Here is a 27056-nt window from a genome sequence, read left to right on the forward strand (position 1 = left end):
GGATCAGAGTGGAGCAGCCGGGACTAGAACCGGTGCCCATATGGGATGCCGGCACTGCAGGCGGCGGCTTTACCAGCTAAGCCACAGCGCTGGCCCCAGAGTATCTTTTGTTTTAAGGAGTGCTCCTGGATAGCTTTAGGATGGGAACTGCCCATCAGAAAGACTAAACAACCTTTACAAAGTTAGAGCTTTCGGGTCCACACCTTTTCCTCTAGGAAGGGGAGAGGAGCTGGAGATCGAGTTAATAATTTATCTTGCTGATGTGATGAAAACCACTATAAAAATCTCCAACGTACAGGTCTTGGAGTACTTCCAGGGTGATAAACACATTCGTGTGCTGGGAGTGGTGAACTGCACCTCGGTGGGGACAGAAGTGCTCCTTTTTTTTTTTTTTTTTGACAGAGTTAAACAGCGAGCGAGAGAGAGAGAGAGAGAGAGAGAGAAAGGTCTTTCTTCCGTTGGTTCACCCCCCAAATGGCCACCACTGCCGGCGCTGTGCTGATCCGAAGCCAGGAGCCAGGTGCTTCCTCCAGGTCTCCCATGTGGGTGCAGGGGCCCAAGCACCTGGGCCATCCTCCACTGCCCTCCCGGGCCACAGCAGAGAGCTGGACTGGAAGAGGAGCAGCCGGGACTAGAACTGGCGCCCATATGGGATGCTGGTGCTGCAGGCGGAGGATTAACCAACTGAGCCATGGCGCTGGCCCCTTGGGACCCTTTTAGAGTTCGTCTTCATCTAACTGTTCATTTGCATCCTCTGCAATGGCCTTTATAATAAACTGATAAATATAAGTGAATGCTTCCCCGAGTTCTGTTGAGCTCTTCTCGCAAGTTCTTGAGCCCAAGGAGGGTGTTGTGGGATCCCCTGATCATAGCTGGTTAGCTAGGAGTGCAGATCACACCTGGGACTGGGACTGGCATCTGAAATGGGAGGTGGTCTTGTAGGACTGAGCCCCTAACCTGCCAGGATCTGGGCTAACTCCAGGTGGCCAGGCCAGAACTGAATGCAAACAGGACACCCACTGGGGCTCTTCAGAGACCTGGAGAACGGTTTTGTGTGGAAAGCCATACAGTTGGTGTCACAAGTGTTGTGAATGAGAGTGCAGAAACAACATTCGTCTTTCCTATACAGATCTATGAGGTATCGCAGTAGTAATAGAAAAACACATACATAATAAGTAATGGGGTACTTGGGGACGACAATACCTATACTGCATGGCAGGAGAATGGAGGATTAAGTCAATGAAAAGTGTCTGGGAGGAAGTAACATATTAATGGAGGGCAGAAGATAAATGAAATTAGAAGAGATACGTAAGTCATTCTATGGCAAAAATCACAGCAAAAGAATTTCCTTAGTATATCACACTTGCCAGCAGACAAAATAGAGTGGCAAAGAGTACATTCTGAGATATTTTTAGGAAAAAATTTTTAAATTTTAATTATTTTTAATTTATTTTGAGAGACAAAGAAAAAGAGAGCGCTCTGTTTCAATGGTTCAGTCCCTTTCACTGATTCACCCCCTATGCCTGCCCCAGCCAGTGCTGGGCCAAGCCGGATCCAGGAGCTGGGAACTCAATCCAGATGTCCCGCATGGGTGACAGGGACCCAAGCCTGGCCGATCTCCTGCTGCCCCCACGGAGAAGGAAGCTGGAATCCGGAGTGGAGTGGGGACTTGAACCCAGGCATTCTGACTGGTGTCTGACCACTAGGCCAAGTGCCTACTCTGGAGGAAGCAGTCTTTTCCCCACTACTTCCATGTGCTGCCTTGTCAGTTAAACATCACTGTCATAAAATACGGAACACTGCTTCCAACATTCAATAAAGCCATAAACTTACCATTGTATGTGGTATTCAAAATGAAGCCAAGTAACGCCACATCGTTGGCACAGGGGCATTTTGCCGCTTTGAGATCTACCACATGTGGAGATAATTTATTGACCTCGCTTTGCGCCATCACAGTCCCAAGACTCCACTGCAGAATGGGTTCTGTGGACGTCAGAACAGATGTTGAGCGTGGCAGCACTCTTGAAAATGAAAGAGCACGGCTTTCCTCTAAAGGCTTTGGAGGAACTGCTCTATGGCTCAGAAATGACCGAATTACTTCACCTTCATCTGTTAAAGTTGTTTCAGTCCTTATTTTCCAGAAGAAAATAAGAAAAATAAGGTCACTGTTGCAGAAGAGCACGTGGGATGGAAGATATAGCTTCGACCACATTTGCAAAATGCCGTTTGCCACAGGGTCTAGCCCGAGCAATGGAGTTCCCAGATCACAGCGCCTGTGTATTTATAATCTAGAGAGCAGCTGCTGCTTCAAGAGTTCACATATAGGCTTTCTGTTCTCTTCCCCAAAGCCAGTGAAACAGCAGTAGGTGCACGAAAATCAGAATAAATTCAGAGTAGGAGACACCAAGGAAAGTTACAATTAATGGCCAAGAGAGAGAGAGAGAGATTTCTGGAAAATAGAAGTTGGGAGTAGGACTAACTGGAAGAACCAATCAGAGGCGAGACATCTTCACCCAGCACAGACAGAGAAGCAGCAGGCTGAGTGGCAAATGAAACCTTTCAGGATTTTTTCTTTGGAAAGATTTATTTTACTTATTTGAAAGGCAGAGTTGGAGAGAGAGAGAGAGAGAGAGGGAGGGAGAGGGAGAGGGAAAAGGAGAGAGAGAGGGAGGAAGGAAGGAAGGGAGGGAGGGAGGGAGGGAGAGAGAGAAAGAGAGAGAGAGAATCTTCCATCGGCTCATTCTCCCCCTAAATGGCCGCGACGGCCAGGTGTGGGCCAGGCTGAAGCCAGGAACCTGGAACTCCATGCAGCTGGGCCATCCTCTGCTTCTTTCCCAGGCCATTAGCAGGGAGCTGGACTGGAAGTGGAGCAGCCGGGACTCGAACCGGCGCCTGCAAGGGATGCCTGTATTGCAGGTGACAAATTAACGTGCTGTGCCACAACACCAGCACCAGGACCTGGCATTTAAAAAACTCCTCAGCTTTAATTTTTCAAAAATATCTATTTATTTACTTACTTACTTACTTACTTATTTGAAAGGCAGAGTGATGGAGGTGTGGGGATGGAGAGAGATCTTTCATCCTCTGGTTCACTCCCCAAATGGTCTCAACAGCCAGGGTGGGGCCAGGTGGAATCAGGGGCCAGGAATTCCATCCTGGTCTCCCACACAGGTGGCAGGGGACCCAAGTACTTGGGCCTTCATCTGCTGCCTCCCCAGGTACATTAACAGGAAGCTGGATAGGAAGCGGAGCAGCCAGGACTGGGACCAGCACTCCCACGTGGAATGCTGGTGTCACAAACAGCAATACCAACCAACCCCGCTGCCCCAACGCCAGCTCAACTTTCAGATTTGCTAGCTGGGGGAGATCTGTTTCTGTCCCCGATATCATCTTCCCTGAAAAGTGCCCCAGGAGGCCCCTGAGAGTGAGGCCCTCCCTCCATCAGGACTCTGGGCTTCACGAAGAATGAAACCAGGCCCACTCCCGCTCACTGGGCAGGGCTAGACAATGGTCCTTTTGAAAGAACTTAATCAAACATGGCTTTACGAATTCTGAAAATCAGAATACTATTCATGGATATGCAGAGGGGTGGAGCTAGATAACAGACACTTAACATTTCTCCTTGAAAATAGAGAGAAGAAAAATCCTCATTTAATAATTTCAAAAGACAAAGATTTCTTTTTCTGCTTGGGAAAAAAAATGAGAAAAGAAAATACAAAAAGTAAGCCAGAGCAATTTGAAAGAATACATCTGTCTGAATTTCAAAAACAGGATGTTTGAGAACAAGCTGATATCAATTCTTAGCTGTTTACATTCTCGGTGTAAATCTCCTGTCTTGAATAAAATCCACTGCAATCCCAAAGACTTTCTGCAAGGTTTTCTTTTTTCCCCCACTTTGCACGGAGCTAAATTTCTGTCCAATTTGAAAGAGTGCAGTACAGGACAGCAGAGATGCCAGTAACTAAACTAATTCAGGGGCAAGTCACTTTGAATTCAGAGAACTTTAGGGCAAGAGAGCTGAGTTTTCAGGGCTTAGGATGTGTCTGTGGGCCGTTCACCCTGGACTTCAGAGGGCTGGCAGGTGTCAGCTCGGTCTGGGAACTGAACGCCTGGAACTGACAATGCCCCCTTACTCCAGGATGCCTTTCCTAAAGTCAGAGACACGAGAAGTGGTGTCAGTTTGTATCTGATAGAGAGACATAGGGATGAGATTTTAAAACAGTCTTTGTAGTGCTACCTCACAATTTTTGTTTTCTAAGTGTAAAACTATTCTAAAATAAAATGTTCAAGTTTGGACTGGCCTGGTGGTTCAGTGGGTTAAGCCATTCCTGCAGCTCTGGCATCCCATATAGGTGCAGGTTCAGTCCTAGCTGTTCCACTTCTGATGTAGGCAGGCAGACAGATAGGATAAAGTGGATTAGATTTGTGAGCTGGAAGACCACGGCCCCCTGTGGGATCTCGAGCCCCTACCGACCCCACCTGTAGGCCCACCTGCCAATCAGACTCTGTAACCACTCCCCCTTGGGAGTAAATAAAAGGCCTGGGGCACAGTGGGCCTCCCCTTGCTGGCCTAGGCCTTCAGGGCGCCTGGCCTATTGGCCTGCTCTCTGCCTTTGCTACTCATGCTCAGCTACCGTGGCAGCTCATAAGCATACGCTTGCCCCAGGAGGCTCCCTCCTGGCCTGCTCTCTGCTTGATAAGGATCCATCTTAGTTCCTAGACTTCTCTTTCTCCCCTAAATAAAGCCCTCTCTTCCCTGCATATTTCTCTCACTGAATAAAAAGCTTAAAAACCTACCATGCTGACTGGTCTACCTGAGCCAGTATTCAGAATTCTCTGAATAAGTGACAAGGACCCACAGGGTTATCAGTATTGAAAATTACTAACAAGCTGGCCGATATCACTTCCAGTCCTAATGTGCCTGGGAAGCAGAAGATGGCCCAAGTCCTTGGGCCCCTGAACCTCCATGGGAGACGCAGAGGAGGCTCCTGGCTTTGGCCTTGCCCAGCCCTAGCCATTGTGGCCATTTGGGGATTTGGGGTGTGAACCAGTGGACAGACGATATCCCTCTCTCTTTCTCTCTCTCTGCCACACAAACACACACACACACTCTGTAATTCTGACTTTCAAATAAAAAAAAAAGTTCAATTCAAAACAAAACTATTTCCAGACATCGCATTTGAGCTCAGTAGTGAACACAGGTGTCTAACTGTAGCCTTAAACTAAAGCCCTGAGTCCCACTTCTCAGTGTTTGCTTACACATCTTTGGCATCTCAGGGAACGACAGCTTCCTCACTTGACTGCTCCAGCGAGATGGCTAGGGTTCTTCTTGGCCCTGCTCTTTCCCTCAGCCCCAGTCCACCAGGAAGTCCTGTCAGCCGGAAGTCACCGTCTCCACTGCTGATCCCGTGTCTGGGCACTCCACGCCCTCCCCGAGCCGCCCTGGCCGTAGCTGCTGCCAGCTTCCATTATTCCATTCTTGCCCTTTCTCCCCGCAAGAGTCAGTTCTCTACAGAGCAGCCAAAGTGATCTTTTTATAAAGCAGAGACCAGAGTTGTCACCTCCTGCTTGGAACACTCCAGTGACTTTTCATTATAATTAGAACAAAGTACACACTTTTTAAAACCATATCCCTGCCAGCCTCTCCAAACTGAATTATTCACTGCTCTGTCATTTTTTAAAAAGACTTTATTTATTTATTTGAGAGGTAGAGTTACAGACAGAGAGGGAGAGACAGAGAGAAAGGTCCTCTATGCACTGATTCACTCCCCAAATGGCTGCAATGGAAGCCGGGAGACAGGGGCTTCCTCAGGGTCTCCCACCTGGGTGCTGGGGCCCAAGCACTTGGGTCATCTGCCACTGCCTTCCCCTACCATAAGCAGAGAGCTGGATCAGAAGAGGAGCAGCCAACCACTTCCAATCCAGCTCTCTGCTATGGCCTGGGAAAGCAGTAGAAGATGGCCCAAGTCTTTGGGCCCCTGCACACATGTGGGAGACCCAGAAGAAGCTCCTGGCTCCTGGCTTTGGATCAGTGCAACTCTGGCCATTGCAGCCATCTGGGGAGTGAACCAGTGGATGGAAGACCTCTCTCTTTCTGTCTCTGTCTCTCTCTCTCTGCCTCTCTGTAATGTTGGCGCCGCAGGTGGAGGCTTAGCCTACTGCACCACGGTGCTGGCCCCACAGTATCCTGTCTTTCAATGCGCTTCAGCAGACTGGCTTCCTTGCAGCTCCTCAAACAGACTGAATTCACTTCTGCATCCTGAGTCTGCTAAGGTTTAGTCACTTGCGAAGCTCTCTGCGGCCACAGTGCTCTGTACACAGGCGTGGAGACATCCAGGCCCCAGGCCGCAGCAGGCCGTGAACTTTTGATCTGGCCCTGCCAAGGCAATCACAGTGGGCACTCAAAAGTCAACAGATCTATAGCAGGCTGATTTTTAAGTTGATCATTTTGTGTGGCTTGTGCGTGGTGTCCTAAGTATCCAAATGGCCCTTGGCAGAAAAAAGGTTCCCCATCCCTGCCTGGGTACATTTAAATATGTAAATTATTCAGATTTAAAATAAACCAAATAATTTTATTGTGTATTTTAATACTTAAAAAAATCTATACAGGGAATCAAAATATGAGTCCCACAAAGCCAGTATGGCAATAACTGGTGAATAATTGGCTCACTGTCTTTCTTTCTTTTTTTTTTTTTTTAATTTTTGACAGGCAGAGTGGACAGTGAGAGAGAGAGAGACAGAGAGAAAGGTCTTCCTTTGCCGTTGGTTCACCCTCCAATGGCCGCCGCGGCCAGCGCGCTGCGGCCAACGCACCGCACTGATCCGATGGCAGGAGCCAGGTACTTATCCTGGTCTCCCATGGGGTGCAGGGCCCAAGTACTTGGGCCATCCTGCACTGCACTCCTGGGCCATAGCAGAGAGCTGGCCTGGAAGAGGGGCAGCCAGGACAGAATCCGGCACCCTGACCAGGACTAGAACCTGGTGTGCCGGCACCGCAAGGCGGAGGATTAGCCTAGTGAGCCGCAACGCCAGCCATCTCACTGTCTTTCAAATTTTGGAAACTATAAAAAAAAAGTACAACACTTGTCATTTTGTTTCAGATAATTTAATTTTGGTTAAAAGAAACAAAATGACACAGAATCAATTAAATATAACTCTGCTCCCCTCCATGGTCTCATTCCCAAACTTTCCCCCAATGTCTGAAACTGCTGTGCATATTTCCAGTCTGAATTTTAATAATTTGCAATAAAAATTAGCATTGCTTTGTGTGTTTTCTGATTTTTATCTTGTATTTGGATGGCAGAATGACAATGTGAAAGAGAGAGAAAGAGTCAGAGAGATGGAGACAGAGATCTCCCACCTGCTGAGTTACTCCCCAGATTTCAATAGCCAGGGCTGGGCCAGGCTACAGTGGACGTCAGTAGCAAGGACTCCCCTGGACGTCAGTCCCGTGGGTAGCAAGGACTCGGTCACTGAGTCATCAGCTGCTGCTTCCCAGGTGGCAGTAGCAGAACTGAATCTGAAGCAGCCAGAACTCAAACCCCGGGCACTCTGAAATGGCACCTGGATGTCCCAGGTGAGGGCTTAGCTGCTTCACTACACGCCTACCCCGGAATTAGAGAAATACTCTCTACTCTAGTCTGCAGTTTGAGTTTTCACTCAATGGTTTTGAGCTCTGTTCTCAATGATATATACGGATTTATTTCCTTTAACATTTCTCCTATTTATGTCTTTCCCCCTATTTATGGACAGTTAATTTGTCCCTAGTTTTTGACCTTACTTCAAGTAACACTGCATTAGATGGGTGTGTACCTGTCTCTTGGGAAAAAAGTGCAACCCATATTCCTCCAGGGCATTTACCTCGAACACTGTCCAGTAGAGTCCCTTCTGTGGCATAAATATTTAATCCATGGTGTAAAGTGATCCTTACCAACCATTCTTCTACAGCTGCAACATCTGTTTGAAAACAAAATACAAACAATCTACTAGTTTTTTCATTTGTCATGTCGGTGAAATTTAAGAAATTACCAACAATGAAAATCTTCCTCTTTCCAACTATTTTAACTGAATCTATGTGTCAGGTTTATCATGTTTCTCCTGAAAATATTTTGATGATAAAATAATGAGTAAATATGAAGTGATCTTATCACAGCAATAAATCAAGATACTAACATTTTTAAAAGATTTTTACTTGAGGGGCCAGTGCTGTGGCATAGCAGGTAAAGCTGCCGCCTGCAGTGCCAGCATCCCATATGAATACCGGTTCGAGTCCCAGCAGCTCTACTTCTGATCCAGCTCTCTGCTATGGCCTGGGAAAGCAGTGGAAAACTGCCCAAGTCCTTAGGCCCCTGCACCCAAATGAGAGACCCAGAAGAAGCTCCCGGCTCCTGGCTTTGGATTGGCATAGCTTCGGCTGTCGCGGCCATCTGGGAAGTGAACCAGTGGATGGAAGACCTCTCTCTCTCTCTCTCTCTGCCTCTCCTTCTCTCTCTGCCTTTCCTTCTCTCTCTGTGTAACTCTGACTTTCAAGTAAAATAAATAAAAATATTTTTACTTGAAAGAATTACAGAGAAAATTGGAGAGATATATGGTGTACACCCTAGGGTAGGCACTAATAATTTTTTAAGATAAAAATAATAAGTCAATAGTGGAGGTATGCAATTGTCAAAATAAGTAATATGAATAAAGACAGAAAAAGGGAGAAAAAGTAAAACAGAAGAGACAGAACAAATAGAAAATAATTTACAGGGTGGTAGATTTTAATACTAATATGTCAGCAATTACATTACATGTAAAAGGTCTACAAATACTAATTAAGAGACATTTCCAGGCGGCTGGTGCTGTGGCACAATAGGCTAAACCTCTGCCTATGGTGCACACATCACATATGGGCGCCTGTTTGTGTCCCGGCTGCTCCTCTTCCGAACCAGCTCTCTGCTAATGGTCTGGGAAAGCAGTGGAAGACGGTCTAAGCACCTGGGTCCCTGCACCCACATGGGAGACCCACAGGAAACTCCAGGCTCCCGGCTTCAGATTGGCCCGGCTCTGACTGTTGCCGCCATCTGGGGAGTGAACCAGCAGATGGAAGACCTCTCTCTCTCTCTGTCTCTCTCTCTCTCTCTCTCTGTCTCTCTCTCTGCCATGGCCTCTCTGTCACTCTGCCTCTCAAATAAATAAATAAATATTTTTTTAAAAAAGAAAAATAGTAAATTGAAACCTTGTAATGTGAGTCAGGGATCATTCGTATTAATTCACTGATTTCTCACTGTGCTGTGAGTACCAGTATCCTCTGCCTTTACAAATGACTTAACATGAAGCCCATGAAGACAGAGAGCAGACATCTGCTGTTCACTCCCCAGAAGCCAGAGTGCTTTCCCAGGTGCATTTGCAGGGATTGGAAGTGGAGCAGGTGGGACTCGAAGCAGAGCACATATGGGATGCCAGCACTGCAGGAGGCGGCTTACCCCATTGTGCCAAAATGCCAGCCTCCTTATATTTTCAACTTGCATTGGATTTATCAGGATGTAGCCCAGTCACAAGTTAAGGAGCATCAGCATAAAGTACTCAAATTCATGGAATGGCAGAAGATAAAAATGAACGAGCATATATGGCCTCTTTTCCCCTAAATCTTTATTTTCTGGCATATAACTCTCTGCATAGCCCATCCACTCCTTCTATTGCATTCCTAGAACAAATATATTTCTTTTTACTCAGTCCAGGGAGTTGTCAGGAGAGGCAGAGCTTATCTGATCTTCTTCTTTACTTTTCTTTTTTTTTTTTGGACAGGCAGAGTTAGACGGTGAGAGAGAGAGAGAGACAGAGAGAAAGGTCTTCCTTATTCCGTTGGTTCACCCCCAAAATGGCCACGCCGATCCGAAGCCAGAAAGACTGGCCTATAAAACACCCCCATCCCACTCCCCCAGCACTCTCCCACGTGGGTGCAGGGGCCCAAGGGCTTGGGCCATCTTCTACTACTTTCCCAGGCCATAGCAGAGAGCTGGATCAGAAGAGGAGCAGCCAGGACTTGAACTGGCGCCCATATGGGATTCTGGCACTGCAGGCAGAGGCTTAGCCCACTATACCACTTGGTCTCCCATGTGGGTGCAGGGGCCCAAGCACTTGGGCCATCCTCCACTGCCTTCCCGGGCTACAGCAGAGAGCTGGACTGGAAGAGGAGCAACTGGGACAGAATCCGGTGCCCCGACTGGGGATTAGAACCTGGGGTGCCAGCGCCGCAGGCAGAGGATTAGCCTAGTGAGGTGCGGCGCCAGCACTGATCTTTTTCTATAAAATACTTGAGTTCTCAGATCACCCTTGTACTTGCATGAGAAGCCTCAGCATCAACACATCTTGAAAGTAAAGTGGGTAAATAAACAGTAGAAACAACATGTTCACTCCTTCCGTTGTCGCTTCAATGTCAATATCATATCAGGCAGCCATAATAACATAGCATTCAACTTTATGTTAATGAGAATTAGGCTACATTTTTACAAAAAGTATGATTTCCAAGATGAATTCCTGGAAAAAAATCACGAAAATTTCTAATTATAAGGCCAATTTAATAAAATGAGATGCTAAAAGGGTAAAGGTCGGGACAGGATCCAGGTCAGGCATCAGCACTGGGGCTTTGCTGCAGACTGCTATCCTTGATGTCCCCTTATCTGTAGAACCTTTTCTATCATCTCAGGCTTACTTTCACCTCCCCATCTTCACTCTGTGGGGCACACAGTTCGGGATGTCCTTTAACTACATCAGAAAGACTGGCCTATAAAACACCCCCATCCCACTCTCCCAGCACTCTCCCACGTGGGTGCAGGGGCCCAAGGGCTTGGGCCATCTTCTACTGCTTTCCCAGGCCGTAGCAGAGAGCTGGATCAGAAGAGGAGCAGCCAGGACTTGAACTGGCGCCCATATGGGATTCTGGCACTGCAGGCAGAGGCTTAGCCCACTATACCACAGTGCTGGCCCTAGGGATACATTTTATGCCTGAATATCCTCTAGTTCAATACTCACAACTCTTGGAATTTGGCTTTTCTCCTATTTCCATCTGGATTTATACAGTAGCATATAATGCAACACTGCCACATAACAATAATAGATTTCACAATACAATCACACAAAAGCTATTATAGCCTATAAGATTTAAGATGAATGATTCAGTCTCAACAAAATTAACTGCTGCCCAAGTTTATTAGTACTGCAATTCTAATTTCTGAAAAAAAAGGGTTTACTTTAAATGAAGGATAATATAAACATATGTATGCTAGAAAAATCCATATATAATAGAATTGCTAGATAAAGTATAAGAAGCCCAATTAAATTTGAATTTCAAATAAGCTACAAATACTTTTAGCAAGTATATTCCAAATACCATGTAGGGGCTGGCACCGTGGCTCACTAGGCTAATCCTCCGCCTTGAGGCGCCGGCACACCGGGTTCTAGTCCTGGTCAGGGTGCCGGATTCTGTCCCAGTTGCCCCTCTTCCAGGCCAGCTCTCTGCTGTGGCCAGGGAGTACAGTGGAGGATGGCCCAAGTGCTTGGGCCCTGCACCCCATGGGAGACCAGGAGAAGCATCTGGCTCCTGGCTTCGGATCAACGCAGTGCGCCGGCTGTAGCAGCTATTGGGGGATGAACCAATAGAAAAGGAAGACCTTTGTCTCTCTCTCTCTCACTGTCCACTCTGCCTGTCAAAAAAACAAAACAAAAAAAAAAAAAAATAAAAAAAACCAACCATGTAGGACATTTACATGAGAAAATGGGAATCATTTTAACATAATGAATGCTTTTTACCTGCTAAATTTGGCAAACTAGGCCCACGAGTAAAAGGGTTAACTCAGATCACTCTTACCTGTGTTTCTTGTGATGTTTTCTCTAGGAATATCAATTAACCAGAGCACTTGATCACTGAACTTGAATAAAGAAGACATAAGAAAAAAATGTTAATAGTAGCACTTATTTTGGCATTGAAACTTTATCCTTAAAAAAAATAAACAAAAGCATTTAATGCATATGCCCTTTACCCAGCAACTCCAATGTTAGGAATTTTTCCTACATTAAACTCACATACTCTTTTTTTTTTTTTTTTTTTTTTTTGGACAGGCAGAGTGGACAGTGAGAGAGAGATAGAGAGAAAAGGTCTTCCTTCACCATTGGTTCCCCTCCAATGGCCACCACGGCCAGCGCGCTGCGGCCGGCGCACCGCGCTGATCCAAAGGCAGGAGCCAGGTACTTATCCTGGTCTCCCATGGGGTGCAGAGCCCAAGCACTTGGGCCATCCTCCACTGCACTCCCTGGCCACAGCAGAGAGCTGGCCTGGAAGAGGGGCAACCAGGACAGAATCCGGCGCCCCGACTGGGACTAGAACCCGGTGTGCCGGCGCCGCTAGGCGGAGGATTAGCCTAGTGAGCCGCGGCGCCGGCCCCTCACATACTCTTAATATGTGAACTGAAATGTACCCAAGGATTTTTAAAAATATTTTATTTACATAGGTAAACAATTTATACCAATTTAGGAGCACAGTGATGCTTCCCACCCTACCCTCTCTCCTGTCCACACTGCCACCCTCCCTCCTCCTTCCTTTCTTATTAACTTTTACAACCATAAGCTTAACCCTCCACTAAGTAAGGAATTCAACAAACAGAAGAAAAACAAACAAAAACAAAAACACTGTTCCTCAACAGTTGAGACAATGTGTAAACAATAACCAAATTTCAAAATGTCAAAATTTTGCTCAAATACAGTACATATTTTTGTACTCTATTAGTTACTGCAGATTAGGGAAAACATTATATTTGCCATTTGGTACTGGCTTATTCAGTAAGTATAATGGTTTCCAGTACATCTATTTTGTTGCAAAAGACAATATTTCATTCTTTTTTATGGCTGACTAGTATTCCATAGTGTGTGTGTGAATCCATTTTCTTTATCCAGTAATCAGTTAGTGGACATCTGTGTTGATTCCATATCTTAGCTGTTATAAATTGAGCTGCAATAAACATGGGAGTATAGATAACTCTTTCATATGCTGGTTTCATTTCATTTGGATAAATTCAAGGATATTTTTGCATCATTGTTTCTCATAGCAGAAGACTGGAGATAATTAAATTATTTATCCATCATCATAATGATACAGCCACATAATGGAACACTATACAGCCAACACAAGTATCAGAAAGTTGCAGCATTACAGGCTTTGTATATCCAGAGACAGAGCTTGGGGTTGGCAGATCATTTGAGAATTTAAGAAGGAAATCCTAGGATCACAGAAACTGCAAGAATGCAGAGTTCTAAGATTTAAATATAAAGTCTGCCCAAATCCCTGAGCAACACAAGCACACGGGACACTCCTGGAAGACAACATTTTTTTTATTATTTATTTGAAAGACAGAGTTACAGAGAGAGGTAGAGACAGAGAGAAAGAGAGAGAGAGAGGTCTTCCATCCACTGGTTCACTCCCCAGATGGCCGCAATGGCTGGAGCTGTGCCGATCCAAAGCCATGAGCCAGGGACTTCTTCTGGGTCTCCCATGTGTTTGCAGGGGCCCAAGCACTAGGGCCATCTTCTACTGCTTTCCCAGGCCATAGCAGAGAGCTGGATTGGAAAAGGAGCAGCCGGGACTAGAACTGGCGCCCACATGGGATGCAGGCGCTTCAGGCCAGGGCTTTAGCCCAAGGCGCCACAGGCCAGCCAACAACATTTTAAAAATTAGCATAAAGGCTAAAAGAGCTAAGTACAGATGAGCTGCCAGAACCAGGGGTTAGGTAGTTTACAGTTTCTGCCAGAGCAAGTTGTCTGCTTTGTAGAGTAATAGTAATTTCTCAGAAGAGTGTGACAGAATCCAGAGTGGTTACAGCCTTTTCTTTCCAATGTCCAGTTTTCTTTTCATTGTCTTATTTTCAACCAAAAATGGTAAGACATGAAGAAAAACAAGAAAATGTAACTAATATGTTAAAAAAAAAGGTAGACAGTAAAATGATGGAGTCCAGATAAACAGACAAAGCCTTCAAGGCAGTTATTAAAAATAAGCACATAGGTTTAAGGAAAATGTTGTGCTAATGAGGGAATGAATAGAGAGTCCCTAAGCACAAGTGACAAATATAAAAATAAAACCAACTGGGTGTAATAAGACTGAAAAGTATAATAAATGAAGTGAAATGTTTGCTGAACAGGTCTAATAGCAGGTTGGAGATGGCAAAAAAGAAAGAATAAGCAAAATTAGAGTTATAGCCACTAGTATTACTATTTTAAAAAAGATACTAATGATTAAAGAATAAGAACAGTTTTAGAGACCTGTGGGACAATATCATGAATTTCCAATGTGCATAACTGGAGTCCCAGCGAGAGACAAAAAAGGGGGGAACAGAAAGCAATTTGGAGAAATAATGGCAGGAGACTCCAAATCTGGCAATCTTACACCCAAGAAGCCCAGAGGACCCTAGCTGGGTAGATAGAAAAAAAATACTGAAAGAACTTCCAGGTAAAAAATGACACATCACATAAAGGGACAATAATAAAGTTCACAGGTGACTTCTCATTCAGAAACAATGGTGTCAGGTAACATTAGAATAACATGTTCAAAATGCTGAAAGAAAATGGCCAACCAGGAATTCTGAGTTTTTCAAGACTATCCTCAGAGCTTCCGAGAGCTCACAGGCAAGACAGCAAGATCGCTGGACACGAAACAAATGCACAAAACCAATTGCCTTTCTCTACACTTGCAGTAAACAATCTGGAAATGACATTAAAGAAGAAATTCCATTTTAATAGCATCAAAAGCATGAAATATTAGGAATAAAATTAACAAGAGATGTATAAACTTATACTCTGAAAAGTGTTAAACATCAATGAAAAAAAGAAGAACAAAGTAAATAGAAAGATATCCCTCATTCATAGACTGAAAGACTTCTTACCCCAGTGTATCTGCAGATCCAACACAATCCCTATGAAAATCCTCACTGGCTCTTTGTAGAAATTCACAAGTTTCTTCTAAATTTGATATGGACACACAAGGGATTTAGACTAACAAATAGTATTGAAAAACAGAAGACTCTGCTTCCTGATTTCAAAACTTAATACAAAGTTAACAATATCAAAGCAACATGTAGCATAAGGACAACCATGTAACTCAATGTAATAGAATTGAGAATCCAGATACAAGCCCTGTTTATGGTCAACTGATTTTCTTTTTTCTTAACTTATTTTTATTTTTATTTTGACAGGCAGAGTTAGACAGTGAGAGAGAGAGAGAGAGACAGAGAGAAAGGTCTTCCTTCTCTTGGTTCACCCCCCAAGTGGCTGCTACGGCCGGCGCGCTGTGCTGATCCAAAGCCAGGAGCCAGGTGCCTCCTCCTGGTCTCCCATGGGGTGCAGGGCCCAAGCACTTGGGCCATCCTCCACTGCCTTCCCGGGCCACAGCAGGGAGCTGGACTGGAAGAGGAGCAACTGGGACAGAATCCGGTGCCCCAACCAGTACTAGAACCCGGGGTGCTGGTGCCGCAGGTGGAGGATTAGCCTAGTGAGCCATGGCACTGGCCATGGTCAACTGATTTTCAACAAAGATAACAATAGAATAACAGCCTGCTCCACAAATTGTACCAGAAAAGCTGTATATCCACACACAGAAGAATGAATACAGACCCCTACCTCACATCGTTTACAAAAATGAACTCAAAATGGATCACAGATGCACACATAAAAGCTATACCTGTCAACCGCCTGCAAGAAAACATAGGAGTATAATCTTCATGAGTTTGGATCTTGAAAACAGGCAAATAATAGAAACAGAAATTTCCCCAAATAAGATATGCAAGTGACCAACAAACACATGAAAAAATACGCAACATCATTAGTCATTTGGGAAATGCAAATCAGAACCACAATGAGAGAGCACCTCAGATCTACTAGGATGACTATAACAAAAAGATAATAATAAAGGCTGAGGAAAATGTCCAGAAATTGGAACCCAAATAAGCTGTTGGTGGAAATATAAATCAATACAACCGCTGTGGAAAACAGCCTGGCAGTTCTGCAAAAAGTTAAACATGGAATTATTATAGGACCCAACATCCAAGAGAAATAAAGGCCTACTTCCATATAAAAACTTGTATGCAAATTTCACAGTAGCATTATTCATAATAGCTAAAAAGTAGAACAATCCAAATGTTTATTAACTGATGAGCAGATAAACGTGGTCTCTACACAATGGAATATTATCCAGCCATAAATAGGAATGACTTACTGGTACGTGCAAAACATGAATGGATCTTGAACACACTTGGCTAATGGGAAATGTAGACTAGTGATTGCCCAAGGCTGAGGGTGAAGGGAGATGGGGCCTGCTCCAGAGTGCGGGGTGTCTTTTCCAGTTGATGAAAATGTTCTGAAGTTAAGACAGTAGTGATGTGGCACAACTGTGAATATACTCACAACCAATGAGTAACATAATTTAAACAAGTGGATTGTAGGGTATATGAATATATTTGAACAAAATTGTCACTAGAAAAGAATGACATTTTCAGGGGGAGAAAACCAGAGAGAATTGATTGTCAGCAGGTCATACAGAGAATTCTTCAAGTTGAAAGAAATTAATATCTGATGTCAACTTGCATCTATAGAAAAGGGTGAAGCACGGTAGAAACAGTAAATATTTAGGTAAATAGTAAAACAATGTATATTATTTCTTCTTTCACTTTCTTTTAAAAATATGACTATTCAAAGTAAAATGTACAACATGGTACTATTGAGTTTAACATGTATATAGATGGAATATTATAGAAACTACTTATTTTTAAAACCATATCCTGTAAGGAATAGTATGCCTCTTTTTAACATAGCAAAGAATAAAATAAAATGCAATTACCAAAGTTAAATTAAAGTGGAAGATGCCATTATATGTACTATTTATGATTCCCAAGCTGGGTGCCAGTCCTCCTGATGTGAACACACTTATCACATCCTTTGAAGATAGCTCATTTTCAGTTTGGAAAAAACACTGGATTTTCTTTAGGAAAGAGAGAGAGAGAGAAAAAACAGTAAGTCATGATCATTTGCTGGGGATGGGGATGCTACTTTAACTCAAAAATGAGGGATGGGCCTTGTGGTCCCGGGGTTCAGCCACTGTTTCGACACCTGCATCCCGCACCGGAGAGCCTGGGGTGGAGTCCTGCCTCGGCTCTCTATCCAGCTACCTGCTGGGACACACCCTGAGAAGCAGCAGGGACGGCTCAGTACTTGGTCCTTGCTTGCTATGTGGGACACCTGGTTGGAGCCCCTGGCTGCTGACCTTGCCCAGCCCTGGCTCTTGCAGGTATCTGAGGAGTGAACCAGCAGATGGAAGATTTCTCTGTCTCCCTCTCTCTCTCTGTCATTCTGCCTTTCAGATAATAAATTAATAAGTTTTAAAAAGAGGAATTAATGGCTTTTAAAAATATAAAAATGAAGAGAAATCTGTGAATAGTAGATGTTTCCAAAGACTGCTCTCTAATAATTCCCATATTGAGGAGCCAGCAGTGCATCAGTTAAGATATTTCTTGGATGTCCGCATCCCATAGCAAGTCCAACTCTGCTTCTGATTTCAGCATCTTGCTAACATAAACCCTGGGGGGCAGTAGGTGATGGCTCAAGTACTTGGTTTCCTGCCACCCAAGTGGGAGACCCAGATTGAGTTTAGGGCTCCTGTCTTTGGCTTGGCTCAGCTCTGGGTTGTTGTGGGCATTTGGGTACTGAACCAATGGATGATAGATCTCTGTTTCTATCTCTCAAATAAATAAATAAATAAATAAATACATTAAAAATTTATTCCCAACTCTGGCTAGGAAGAAAAGATCTATTTTTTAAATGAACACTTTCAAAACCCAGTGGGGCTTATGTTACTGTCATAAAGGCTTCCAGTCATCCTTATGATAACCTTGTCTGTCACAGCAATGGTAATGAATTACAGTTAATAAACACAAGATCAATGCAACATGCTAGCAATTCTGATTTTATTAAAATCATTCTTTTGTGCCTAAATAAAAAAGGAAGCAATGTATAAGGTAAAGATGATATTCTTCAAAGTGTCAATTTCATTCTTATACATTATATTTTTTGGTACTGTTTATATTAGTTACCACATATCAAGGAAAACATGATAATTGTCTTTTGGGGACTGGCTTACTTCACTAAGTGGAGTGGTCATTTTCACATTTTTTAGATTTGATTATTGTTTATAGCCCTGGTCTACACTCTTGAGTAACAGTGTTTTTTCACCCTACTTATTACTTGTTGAATTCTTTATTTAGTGGAGGGTCAAGCTTATGATTATAAAGTAAATTGAAAGTATGTCATTGTAAAAATTAAGAGAAAAATAAGAAAGGAATGAGGATAGGATGGGGAGTAACATGATATGCTTAGAACTGTATATATGAAATGAAATATATGAAATTTTTCCCCTTATGTAAATAAAAATTAATTAAAAAGATGATCTTCTGGCACTTAAAAAAATCTATTTGTTTATTTGAAAGACAGAATTATATGTAGAGAGGGTGGGTCAAAGATTTTCTGTCTGGTGGTTCATTCCCTAAAAGGCCATGACAGCTGGGACTGGGCCAGGCCAACACCGGAGTCAGGACCCTCCTCCAGGTCTCCCACATGTGTGGCAGGGGCCCAAGCCCTTGGGTCATCCTCCGCACCCTCTGCTGCTGTCCCAGGCACATGAGCAAGAATCAGGCTTGGAAGCAGAGCGGCCGGGACTTGAACTGGCACTGACATGGGATGCTGGAGTTGCAGGCGGTGATTTATCCCACTGAGCCACAACACCAGCCCTGACCTTCCTGCATTTTTATTGGCTCTATTTCCCAATTTTGAGAAGGTATGTGAAAATGCAGCAATCATGAATATTAGATTTCACTGAAAATCAACAAGTGGCAGATACCCAGAGCTGTGCCTTGATTAGTTTTCCCAACAGTTACGATCACTTCGGGCAGGTTTCAGTCTCAGTTTCCCTATCTAAAAAGTCAGGAAACCCATTCATTCTGAAATAGATGGAGGCCTTACTCTGCTGTAGTTGCCGGAGATACAGACATGAACAAAACAGAATCCTTGCCCTTGTGAATTTGCTTTCTAGTGGGGGTTGGCAGCGAGACAGAGTGGATGGATGGATTGGGAGCTGGATACGGGAAAGACAGTACAAGAAAAATAGATACAGGGGGCCGGCACTGTGGTGTAGCAGGTAAAGCCGCCACACGCAGTGCCAACATCCCATATGGGGACTGGTTCTCATACTGGCTGCTCCTCTTCCGATCCAGCTCTCTGCTATGGCCTGGGAAAGCAGTGGAAGATGACCCAAGTCCTTGGGCCCCTGCAACCATGTGGGAGACCTGGAGGAAGCTCCTGGCTCCTGGCTTTGGATCGGCGCAGCTTTGGCCATTGCGGCCATTTTGGGAGTGAACCACTGGATGGAAGACCTCTCTCTCTCTCTGCATCTCCTCTCTCTGTGTAGCTCTTTCTAATAAATAAATAAATTTTAAAAATAGATACAGAATAAATGACAAAATAAAGCAGGGAAGAGAGATGAGGAGCTTGGTGGCAGAATCTTCAGGGCAAAGGACAGCAGTAGTTATCCCAGGGAAGAGTTCAAGTGAAGAGTAAATGTCATAATGAACATAAAACTTAGAAAGATACTTGATACACATAAACACTATACAAATATTGGTCATTATTCCTAATTATTCCATTACCAGAACTTCTATACTACAACCATTTTAAAAAGTAGGTTACAATTCTTTTTTTTAAATATTTTTATTTATTTATTAGAGAGGTAGAGTTACATACAGTGAGAGTGAGAGACAGAGACAGAGACAGAGGTCTTCCATTCGCTGGTTTACTCCTAAATGGCTGCAATGGCCGCAGCTGTGCTGAGCCAAAGCCAGGAGCCAGGAGCTTCCTCTGAGTCTCCCATGTGGGTGCAGGGGCCCAAGGACGGGGGCCATTTTCTACTGCTTTCCCAGGCCATAGCAGAGAGCTGGATAGGAATTGGAGCAGCCGAGACTAGAACTGGCATCCATATGTAATGCCGGTGCCGCAGGCAGAGGATTAACCAAGTGAGCCATGGCGCTGGCCCAGAAAGGCACTTTTGACTCAAAGGGCATGCACTTCATAATAACTGTAATTACAAAATCTTAACTAGATGTGTGGCATATCAAGCATCCAGTTCCAGCTGCTCCACTTCCAATCCAGCTCTCTGCTGATAGCCTGGAAAAGCAGAGGAAAATGGCCCAAGTGCTTGGGCCCCTGCACCTGGAAGAAGCTCCTGGCTCCTGGTTTCAGATAAGCTCAGCACCAGCCATTGTGGCCATGGGGAGTTAACCAGTAGATGGAAGACCTCTTTCTGCCTCCCCGTCTCTCTGTCTGTAACTCCACCTCTCAAATAAATACATAAAATCATTAAAAAATAAAAGGACCTGGGGCCTAACTCAAAACAGACTTAGGGATAGAGACACTTGTCTTTGAGGGGTGCTTTTCTTTGTGTTTATTATATTTATCATAGACTTTCAGACAATCTGCATTTTTAATTACATTTTTGTTATTGTTTGCTGTATGGGTATCTTACTACCATGCTTTATTTAATGTTGTTGTGTTTCTTAAAAAGTCTCCCATTATTTGAGTCAAAGGATCATACCATCCCTTACCCCAGATGAGAACTGCAATGTGGTACTCCTAATACAAGGAAAGATTCTTTCTCAAGGTCATGTGAGGTAACTTTAACAGGCTACATCTGTCAGACTTCAAAAGGACAAATCAGCTCCATAAAAAATGAGGATTATTACAGTCAATTTTTTTTTAAAAAGAGAGGGAGGAGGCACCATTTAAAAAATGCGCACAAAACCTCCCACAGTGCTCAAGGCTGGATGAAATAGTTCACTGATTGAAGGGGACATGAAATAGGAAGGATAGGAAAGGTTACTGTTTATATAGTGCGCCATCTTCCAGGGTGGGTGTGTGGTCTAACCGTTACGGTATCACTCGGGAGGCCCCATCCCACCCTGGAGTGAGTAGGCTCAGTTCCGCTTCCTGCAAATTCATGCCCTGGGAGGCAGTGGATGGTGGCGTATGTACCTGCAGCTCTGCTGTCCCTGTGGGAAGCTGAACTGAGTTCCTGATTCCTGGCTTTGGTCTGGCCCAGTCCTGTCTACTGTAGGCCTTGGGGGAGTGAGCTAGCAGCTGGGATTTATGTCTGTCTGTCTATCTCTCTGCCCTTCAAATAAATACAAACAGGGCTGGTGCTGCGACGTAGAAGGTTAAGCCTCCCCCAGTGGTGTTGGCATCCCAAATGCATGCCCGCTTGAGTCCTGGCTGTTCTGCTCTCAATCCAACTCCCTGCTAATGCACCTGGGAAAGCAGCAGAAGATGGCCCAAGTGCTTGGGCCCCTGCACTGACATGGGAGACCCAGAAGAAACTCCTGGCTCCTGGCTTTGGATCTGCCCAGCTTCAGCCGTTGTGGCCATTTGGGGAGTGAACCAGCAAATGGAAGACCTTTCTCTCTGTCTGTCTCTCTGTCTGCAACTCTATCTCTCAAATAAATAAATTAAATCTTAAAAAGTAAATAAAAGAATGTCCCCTCCGCCAGCCTGAACACAGTAGATGGTATTTAAAGGGCAGAGTGCTGTGGTTGTACACACGGACTTAAAAGGAACGTAAAGGGTGGTAACCATGCAGTTAGTGGACCTTACCAAGTTCTCTGTGGACAGATACAACTTGATCATTTCATTTTCTTTGGGGAACCCTTGGCTAGAACAAGCAAAGTGTTTCCCCATATCACCTAAATAATAAAAAAATATGCATTTTAGATCATTAATAGAAGAATTTTCATCATAAGTATCACATTTTTAAATACAAAATATTTATAAAAGAATTATAATTATAGACATATTTAAAATTTTTATTTTATTTGGAAGGGGGGAGAAAGAGAAAGAGAGAGAGAGAGAGACTCTCCCATTTGCTTATTCCCACTTGCCCACTGTGTCCGGCAATAGCTGGGAGCCAGGAATGCAGTCCAGGTCTGTCACATGGTGGCAGGGACCCAGGCACTGGAGCCATTATCTGCTGCCTCCCAGGGTTCATATTGGCAGGAAGCTGGAATTGGGGGCAGAGCTGGCACAGCAGGCACTGGAACCCCGCCTCTCTGATATGCAATGTGGGCATCACAGGGAGATCCTAACCACTGGGCCAGACACCTGCCCCTAGAAGTCTGTATTTTAAATTCACTTGACCTCAGATGAAACTCACGTCTTCCATTTCTTTTTTCTTTTTAAAAACAGGATTGCAGGAAACTAGAAAGGAAGATGGGCGGAAACACTGAGCTAGAACATAGCCCATGCTAACTGATGTCACAAAACTGAGCAGCAGACCCAAACCTGTTTAGACCCAAGCTCCTCACTCTTGGTGTAAAGGGGTCAGCAGGCACAAGAGACTGGAGAGGGTGCCTGTGTTCTGATGGGGACTCCTGATGTGAAGACGTTGGGAGGAGCGCAGGAGTCTGAGGGAGAGGCTGTGATGGGTACACTAACAAAACCAACATGTGTAGCTGTGTTTGGGCCATGCACTCAGACTCCTGCTTAGAAAATCTAAAGGACGAGAGATAAATTGGTACACAGAACAGGAGGCAGTTTGATGAGAAAGTGGTGGCTATGTTGGGAATCCTGCACAATCAAAAATTGCTGGGGTAGAAGACGCTCCAATGCTTCCTGTGGTCCAGAGACAGAGCACGGGTGAGAAAGAACCAACTTGGGTTCGTGTAGGGTCTCGTCTCAAAGGTCTGAGTGGCAACTGGATCTCAGCAGAAAGAACTGGAAGGCCTAACTGGAGTTTAGGAGCTGACCAAGGAATAAATGACCAACAGGTACAGAAAAGCTCCTGCCTTTCTTAGGACCATGGATAAGACATTCTTGGCAATTAATAGAACCGAGGGGCTGTAAAAGGCTCTTTCCAAGTACCCAAGGCTGAGGGTCTGCTGGATCCAGAAAGTGTGCTGTCAGATGGTCTCCTTAGAATCAGTTAGGGAAGCTTCTCCCTCCCCATCTACAACCCCAGAGGAGGAAGTTGGGGGCCAGCACTGTGGCGTAGCAGGTAAAGCCGCTGCCTGCACTGCTGGCATCCCATATGGACGCCGGTTTGAATCCCAGCGGCTCCACTTCTGATCCAGCTCTCTGCTGTGGCCTGGGAAAGCAGTAGAAGATGGCTCAAGTCTTTGGGCCCCTGCACTTGCATGAGAGACCTGGAGGAAGCTCCTGGTTCTGGCGCCTGGCTTCGGATCAGTGCAGCTCCAGCCATTGCAGCCATCTGGGGAGTGAACCAGTGGATGGAAGACCTCTCTCTCTCTCTCTCTCTCTCTCTCTGCCTCCCCTCTCTCTGTGTAACTCTGACTTTCGAATAATAAATAAATCTTTAAATAAATAAAAAAAGATGCACATTTCACATGGAAGAGTGCCTGGGTTCAACATCTGACTCTGGCTCCTGACTTTAGCTTTTTGCTAGTGCAGACCCTAGGGGGCAGCAGAGATGGCCGAAGTGATTGGATTCCACCACTCATGTGGGAGACTTGGATTGCCTACCCAGCTTCTGGTTTTGGCCCAGCCTAACCTACAGACATTCCAGGAGTGAACCAGTGGATGGGAGCTCTCTATCTATGTCTCGGTCTCTATGCTTCTCAAATGAATAAAGTATAAGAAATTCTGAAGTTATAGAATTTGTTAGATTATTCTTTAATAATGAAATGCAGAAACCATTCTATTTTTTCAGCCTGTAAAGGAAAGACAGGCAAGAGAAATTCATTTTTAACGGTATGTGACTAATTTAACAAGAATCATGATACAAATATCAAGGGAATCCACACACATGTAATTACTAATGGAATGTCTGCTCTGACTGGAATAAGAAAACTACTCCAGGATGAACGCAGGAATAGTGCCATTTGCGAAATCTTTTTGTTTCTATATTTACGGTCACTCAATTACAGCAATGATGTTGACACCAGAAGGAACAAAACGCCTCCCATATCTCTCTACCACTTTTTTTTTTTTTTAAATTTTTGACAGGCAGAGTGGATAGTGAGAGAGAGAGACAGAGAGAAAGGTCTTCCTTTGCCGTTGGTTCACCCTCCAATGGCCGGCACGGCCGGCGTGCTGTGACCGGTGCACCGCGATGATCCGCAGGCAGGAGCCAGGTGCTTCTCCTGGTCTCCCATGCGGGTTCAGGGCCCAAGCACTTGGGCCATCCTCCACTGCACTCCCTGGCCACAGCAGAGGGCTGGCCTGGAAGAGGGGCAACCGGGACAGAATCCGGTGCCACGACCAGGACTAGAACCCGGTGTGCCAGCACCTCAAGGCAGAAGATTAGCCTATTGAGCCACGGCCACCCTTTTCATATAACGCTGTTGCAAGAGATCGGAGCATGCACCCCCAAATATGCCTCTTGGGCGTATTCATTATCTTGAGCTGAAGACAGCTGAGCATCAGTAGGTGCAGGAAGGGCTCTGCCTTCCCCTCTTCAACCTACAAACAGGCCCTAAGTTTCCTGTAAGAAATGGTGCCCAGTCTGCAGCTTTTTTTATTTTAGCACCAGAAATGATCAGTTGACACTGAATGTGTGCAAACAAACCCTACCAAGATAACCTTGTCCTCTACTAATTGCCTTTGTGTATTTTATCAGTTCCCCTCAGTTTACTGTCCCTAACCTGAATCTTCCTCCTTTGTCTTTGCCCATTCCCACAATTAATTGCTCTTGCTTTAATTGGTATATAAACGCTTGAGTATAATCATTTTTGGAGGGTTTTGACTTCTACGAAGTCTCTCATGCCATGTAAAAAACATCAAATAAAATTTGTGTAATTTTTCTCTTGTTAATCTGTCTTTTGCCAGTTGAATTCACAGGCCCCAGCCACAGAAACTATGTGGGGAGAGGAAAAGTATTTCCTCCTCTATACCCCCATATTAACCTTCCTGAACTAGAGCTTTGTCACTCCCCTACCCAGAAATCTTAAATGCTTTTCCAGCATAGCGCCTAAAGCCCAAACTCCTTAGCCTGACATTCAATACGTCTATGTGTGGCAACCTGCTATCTTTTAAAAATATTTCCGGGGCCGGCGCCGTGGTTCACTTGGTTAATCCTCTCCCTGTGGCGCCGGCATCTCATATGGGTGCCAGTTCTAGTCCCAGTTGCTCCTCTTCCAGTCCAGCTCTCTGCTGTGGCCCGGGCAGGCAGTGGAGGATGGCCCAAGTGCTTGGGCCCTGCACCCGCATGGGAGACCAGGAGGAAGCACCTGGCTCCTGGCTTCGGATCGGCACAGTGCCAGCCATAGCGGCCATTTGGGGAGTGAACCAATGGATGGAAGACCTCTCTCTCTCTGTCTCTCTCACTGTCTGTAACTCTGTCAAATAAAAAAAAAATTCTCTCTTCCACACCTTCATTCCAGTCAAACTGAAGTGTTTCCCATCCCCTCACATATCCTGTGCCTTCACCTGTTCTGTGATTTCACACTTCCATGGTATTGCTCATCACCTACTCTGCCGTCTTGGCAGAACTTGATGTCGTTATAGAATTCTCCATACGTGTGCACCAATATTACCCATTTGGAGAACCTAGAGTGATTGCTTTCTTCTGTACAAAATCTTTGGTCTTCTCTCTTTGCCTTTCCCTCCCCACACAGCTGGAAGTAACTTCTCATTTCTGAAGTCTCCTGACTTTCTGTGAATCTCTCTTCTTAGATTATAACCATGTATGTGTCATCCATTTGTAGCACAATATGAGAACTATCACGGGGGTCATCCCAGAATTCACCCAACTCTGTAACACATCTGTGAATACAAGGCCCAATCCTTCTCTCCATCTACTCAGTCAGCCTTGTTTTTGAGCATCTTCTATGTCCCAGGTCGCATTTTAGGGTGCTGAAGAATCTAGGAAGTCTGCACAAATGGAAGGTTTGTCTTATTCCTTTATAAGTTTTTCTACTATAAAAATCCTACTGACTGATTCAATTGGTGTGTTACTTTCAGAAAATTCTCTTCAGTTTCAATTTGCTAGCCTTGTAATTGGGTGTACAATTCATAGTACATGCAACTATTCATGGAGGAAAATTTAAAAATGTCTGTTCAAATAATTAAAGTTTTACAAATATAAAATGCTATTTAAATTTTCCAAGACTTACAAGTGATGAAATAGTGTGACAACAGAAAAGTCTCTACGTATACAGCTTAATAACAGTGGTTTCACAATGATGCTACTAGAAGCTAGTACCTGGGAACAAGAGGACGATAAGATAAAGAAATACTGAAAAAATATTTTAAGTATAAATGAGGAAGGAATATAAATGAGAACTCTTATGAAGAAAACAGAGAATAACAGAGTCTGAAACTTACCTTTATTGTAATCTATTCCTGATAAGGATTCAAATATGCTCAAAAGTAAAATGATAACATATATAAATGGTGATTCCATCTGTTGGAATAAATGAGAATTATTTCAATTACTGTGCACATATTTTTGAGTTTCTTCTCCTGTGAATGACTACAAAGTAGTAAGGAAATTATCTCTTCAAGTTAAAATATTTGCCATCATGTGACAAAATCAGGCAACATAATAGCTGACTATATTGGTACTAAAAGTTCACAAAGAATGCTTATTATACATTTAAATGCATAACATGAAAATTATGAAAAATATATTTGAATCTTTTTTTATAAATATAATTATTGCCAACTAGGAAAACAGATGTGGCTTAGGTAGCTTGTTCTTCAATGTAGATCACTGTTGGAGAGGTGACATCTGTTATCTAGTCACATAAAACAGGACTTGAATTGATAGAAGACTCTAAGAATGGTACAGCTATAACAATGTAATCTTTTGATTGATTTTGGGAGAAAAACCTCCCTGTGGTCCTGCGTGTTCTTGCCTGTTCTTGCTGGGTTTGCCAAGAATGCGAAGCTCTGGCCGCTCTTCAGCTTGGCTTTCCCGAGCTGTGTTTGCAGCCACCAGGCTTGAGGGATGAAGTAAGCCACCACGGACCACAGCAGGCTTATTCCAG

General features: G+C 44.3%; 1 protein-coding gene across 1 annotated transcript in view; it reads right to left on the reverse strand.

Moving 5' to 3' along the window:
- Positions 1-26470, reverse strand: part of CATSPERB (catsper channel auxiliary subunit beta) — a 106824-nt gene extending 80354 nt beyond the window's left edge. Inside the window, exons 1-6 of the mRNA XM_051826122.3 lie at positions 26392-26470; positions 21709-21797; positions 16859-16999; positions 11849-11909; positions 7861-7956; positions 1834-1983 (exon numbers count right to left, since the gene is read on the reverse strand). Of these exons, the coding sequence (XP_051682082.2) occupies positions 1834-1983; positions 7861-7956; positions 11849-11909; positions 16859-16999; positions 21709-21797; positions 26392-26470 (616 nt within the window). The remainder of the gene's footprint in view (positions 1-1833; positions 1984-7860; positions 7957-11848; positions 11910-16858; positions 17000-21708; positions 21798-26391) is intronic.
- Positions 26471-27056: the final 586 nt, after the last annotated feature.

Source organism: Oryctolagus cuniculus, chromosome 20, assembly GCF_051225735.1.
Source record: "Oryctolagus cuniculus isolate XC-2025 breed Fujian yellow rabbit chromosome 20, ASM5122573v1, whole genome shotgun sequence".
In the NCBI taxonomy this organism is placed as follows: Eukaryota; Metazoa; Chordata; class Mammalia; order Lagomorpha; family Leporidae; genus Oryctolagus; species Oryctolagus cuniculus.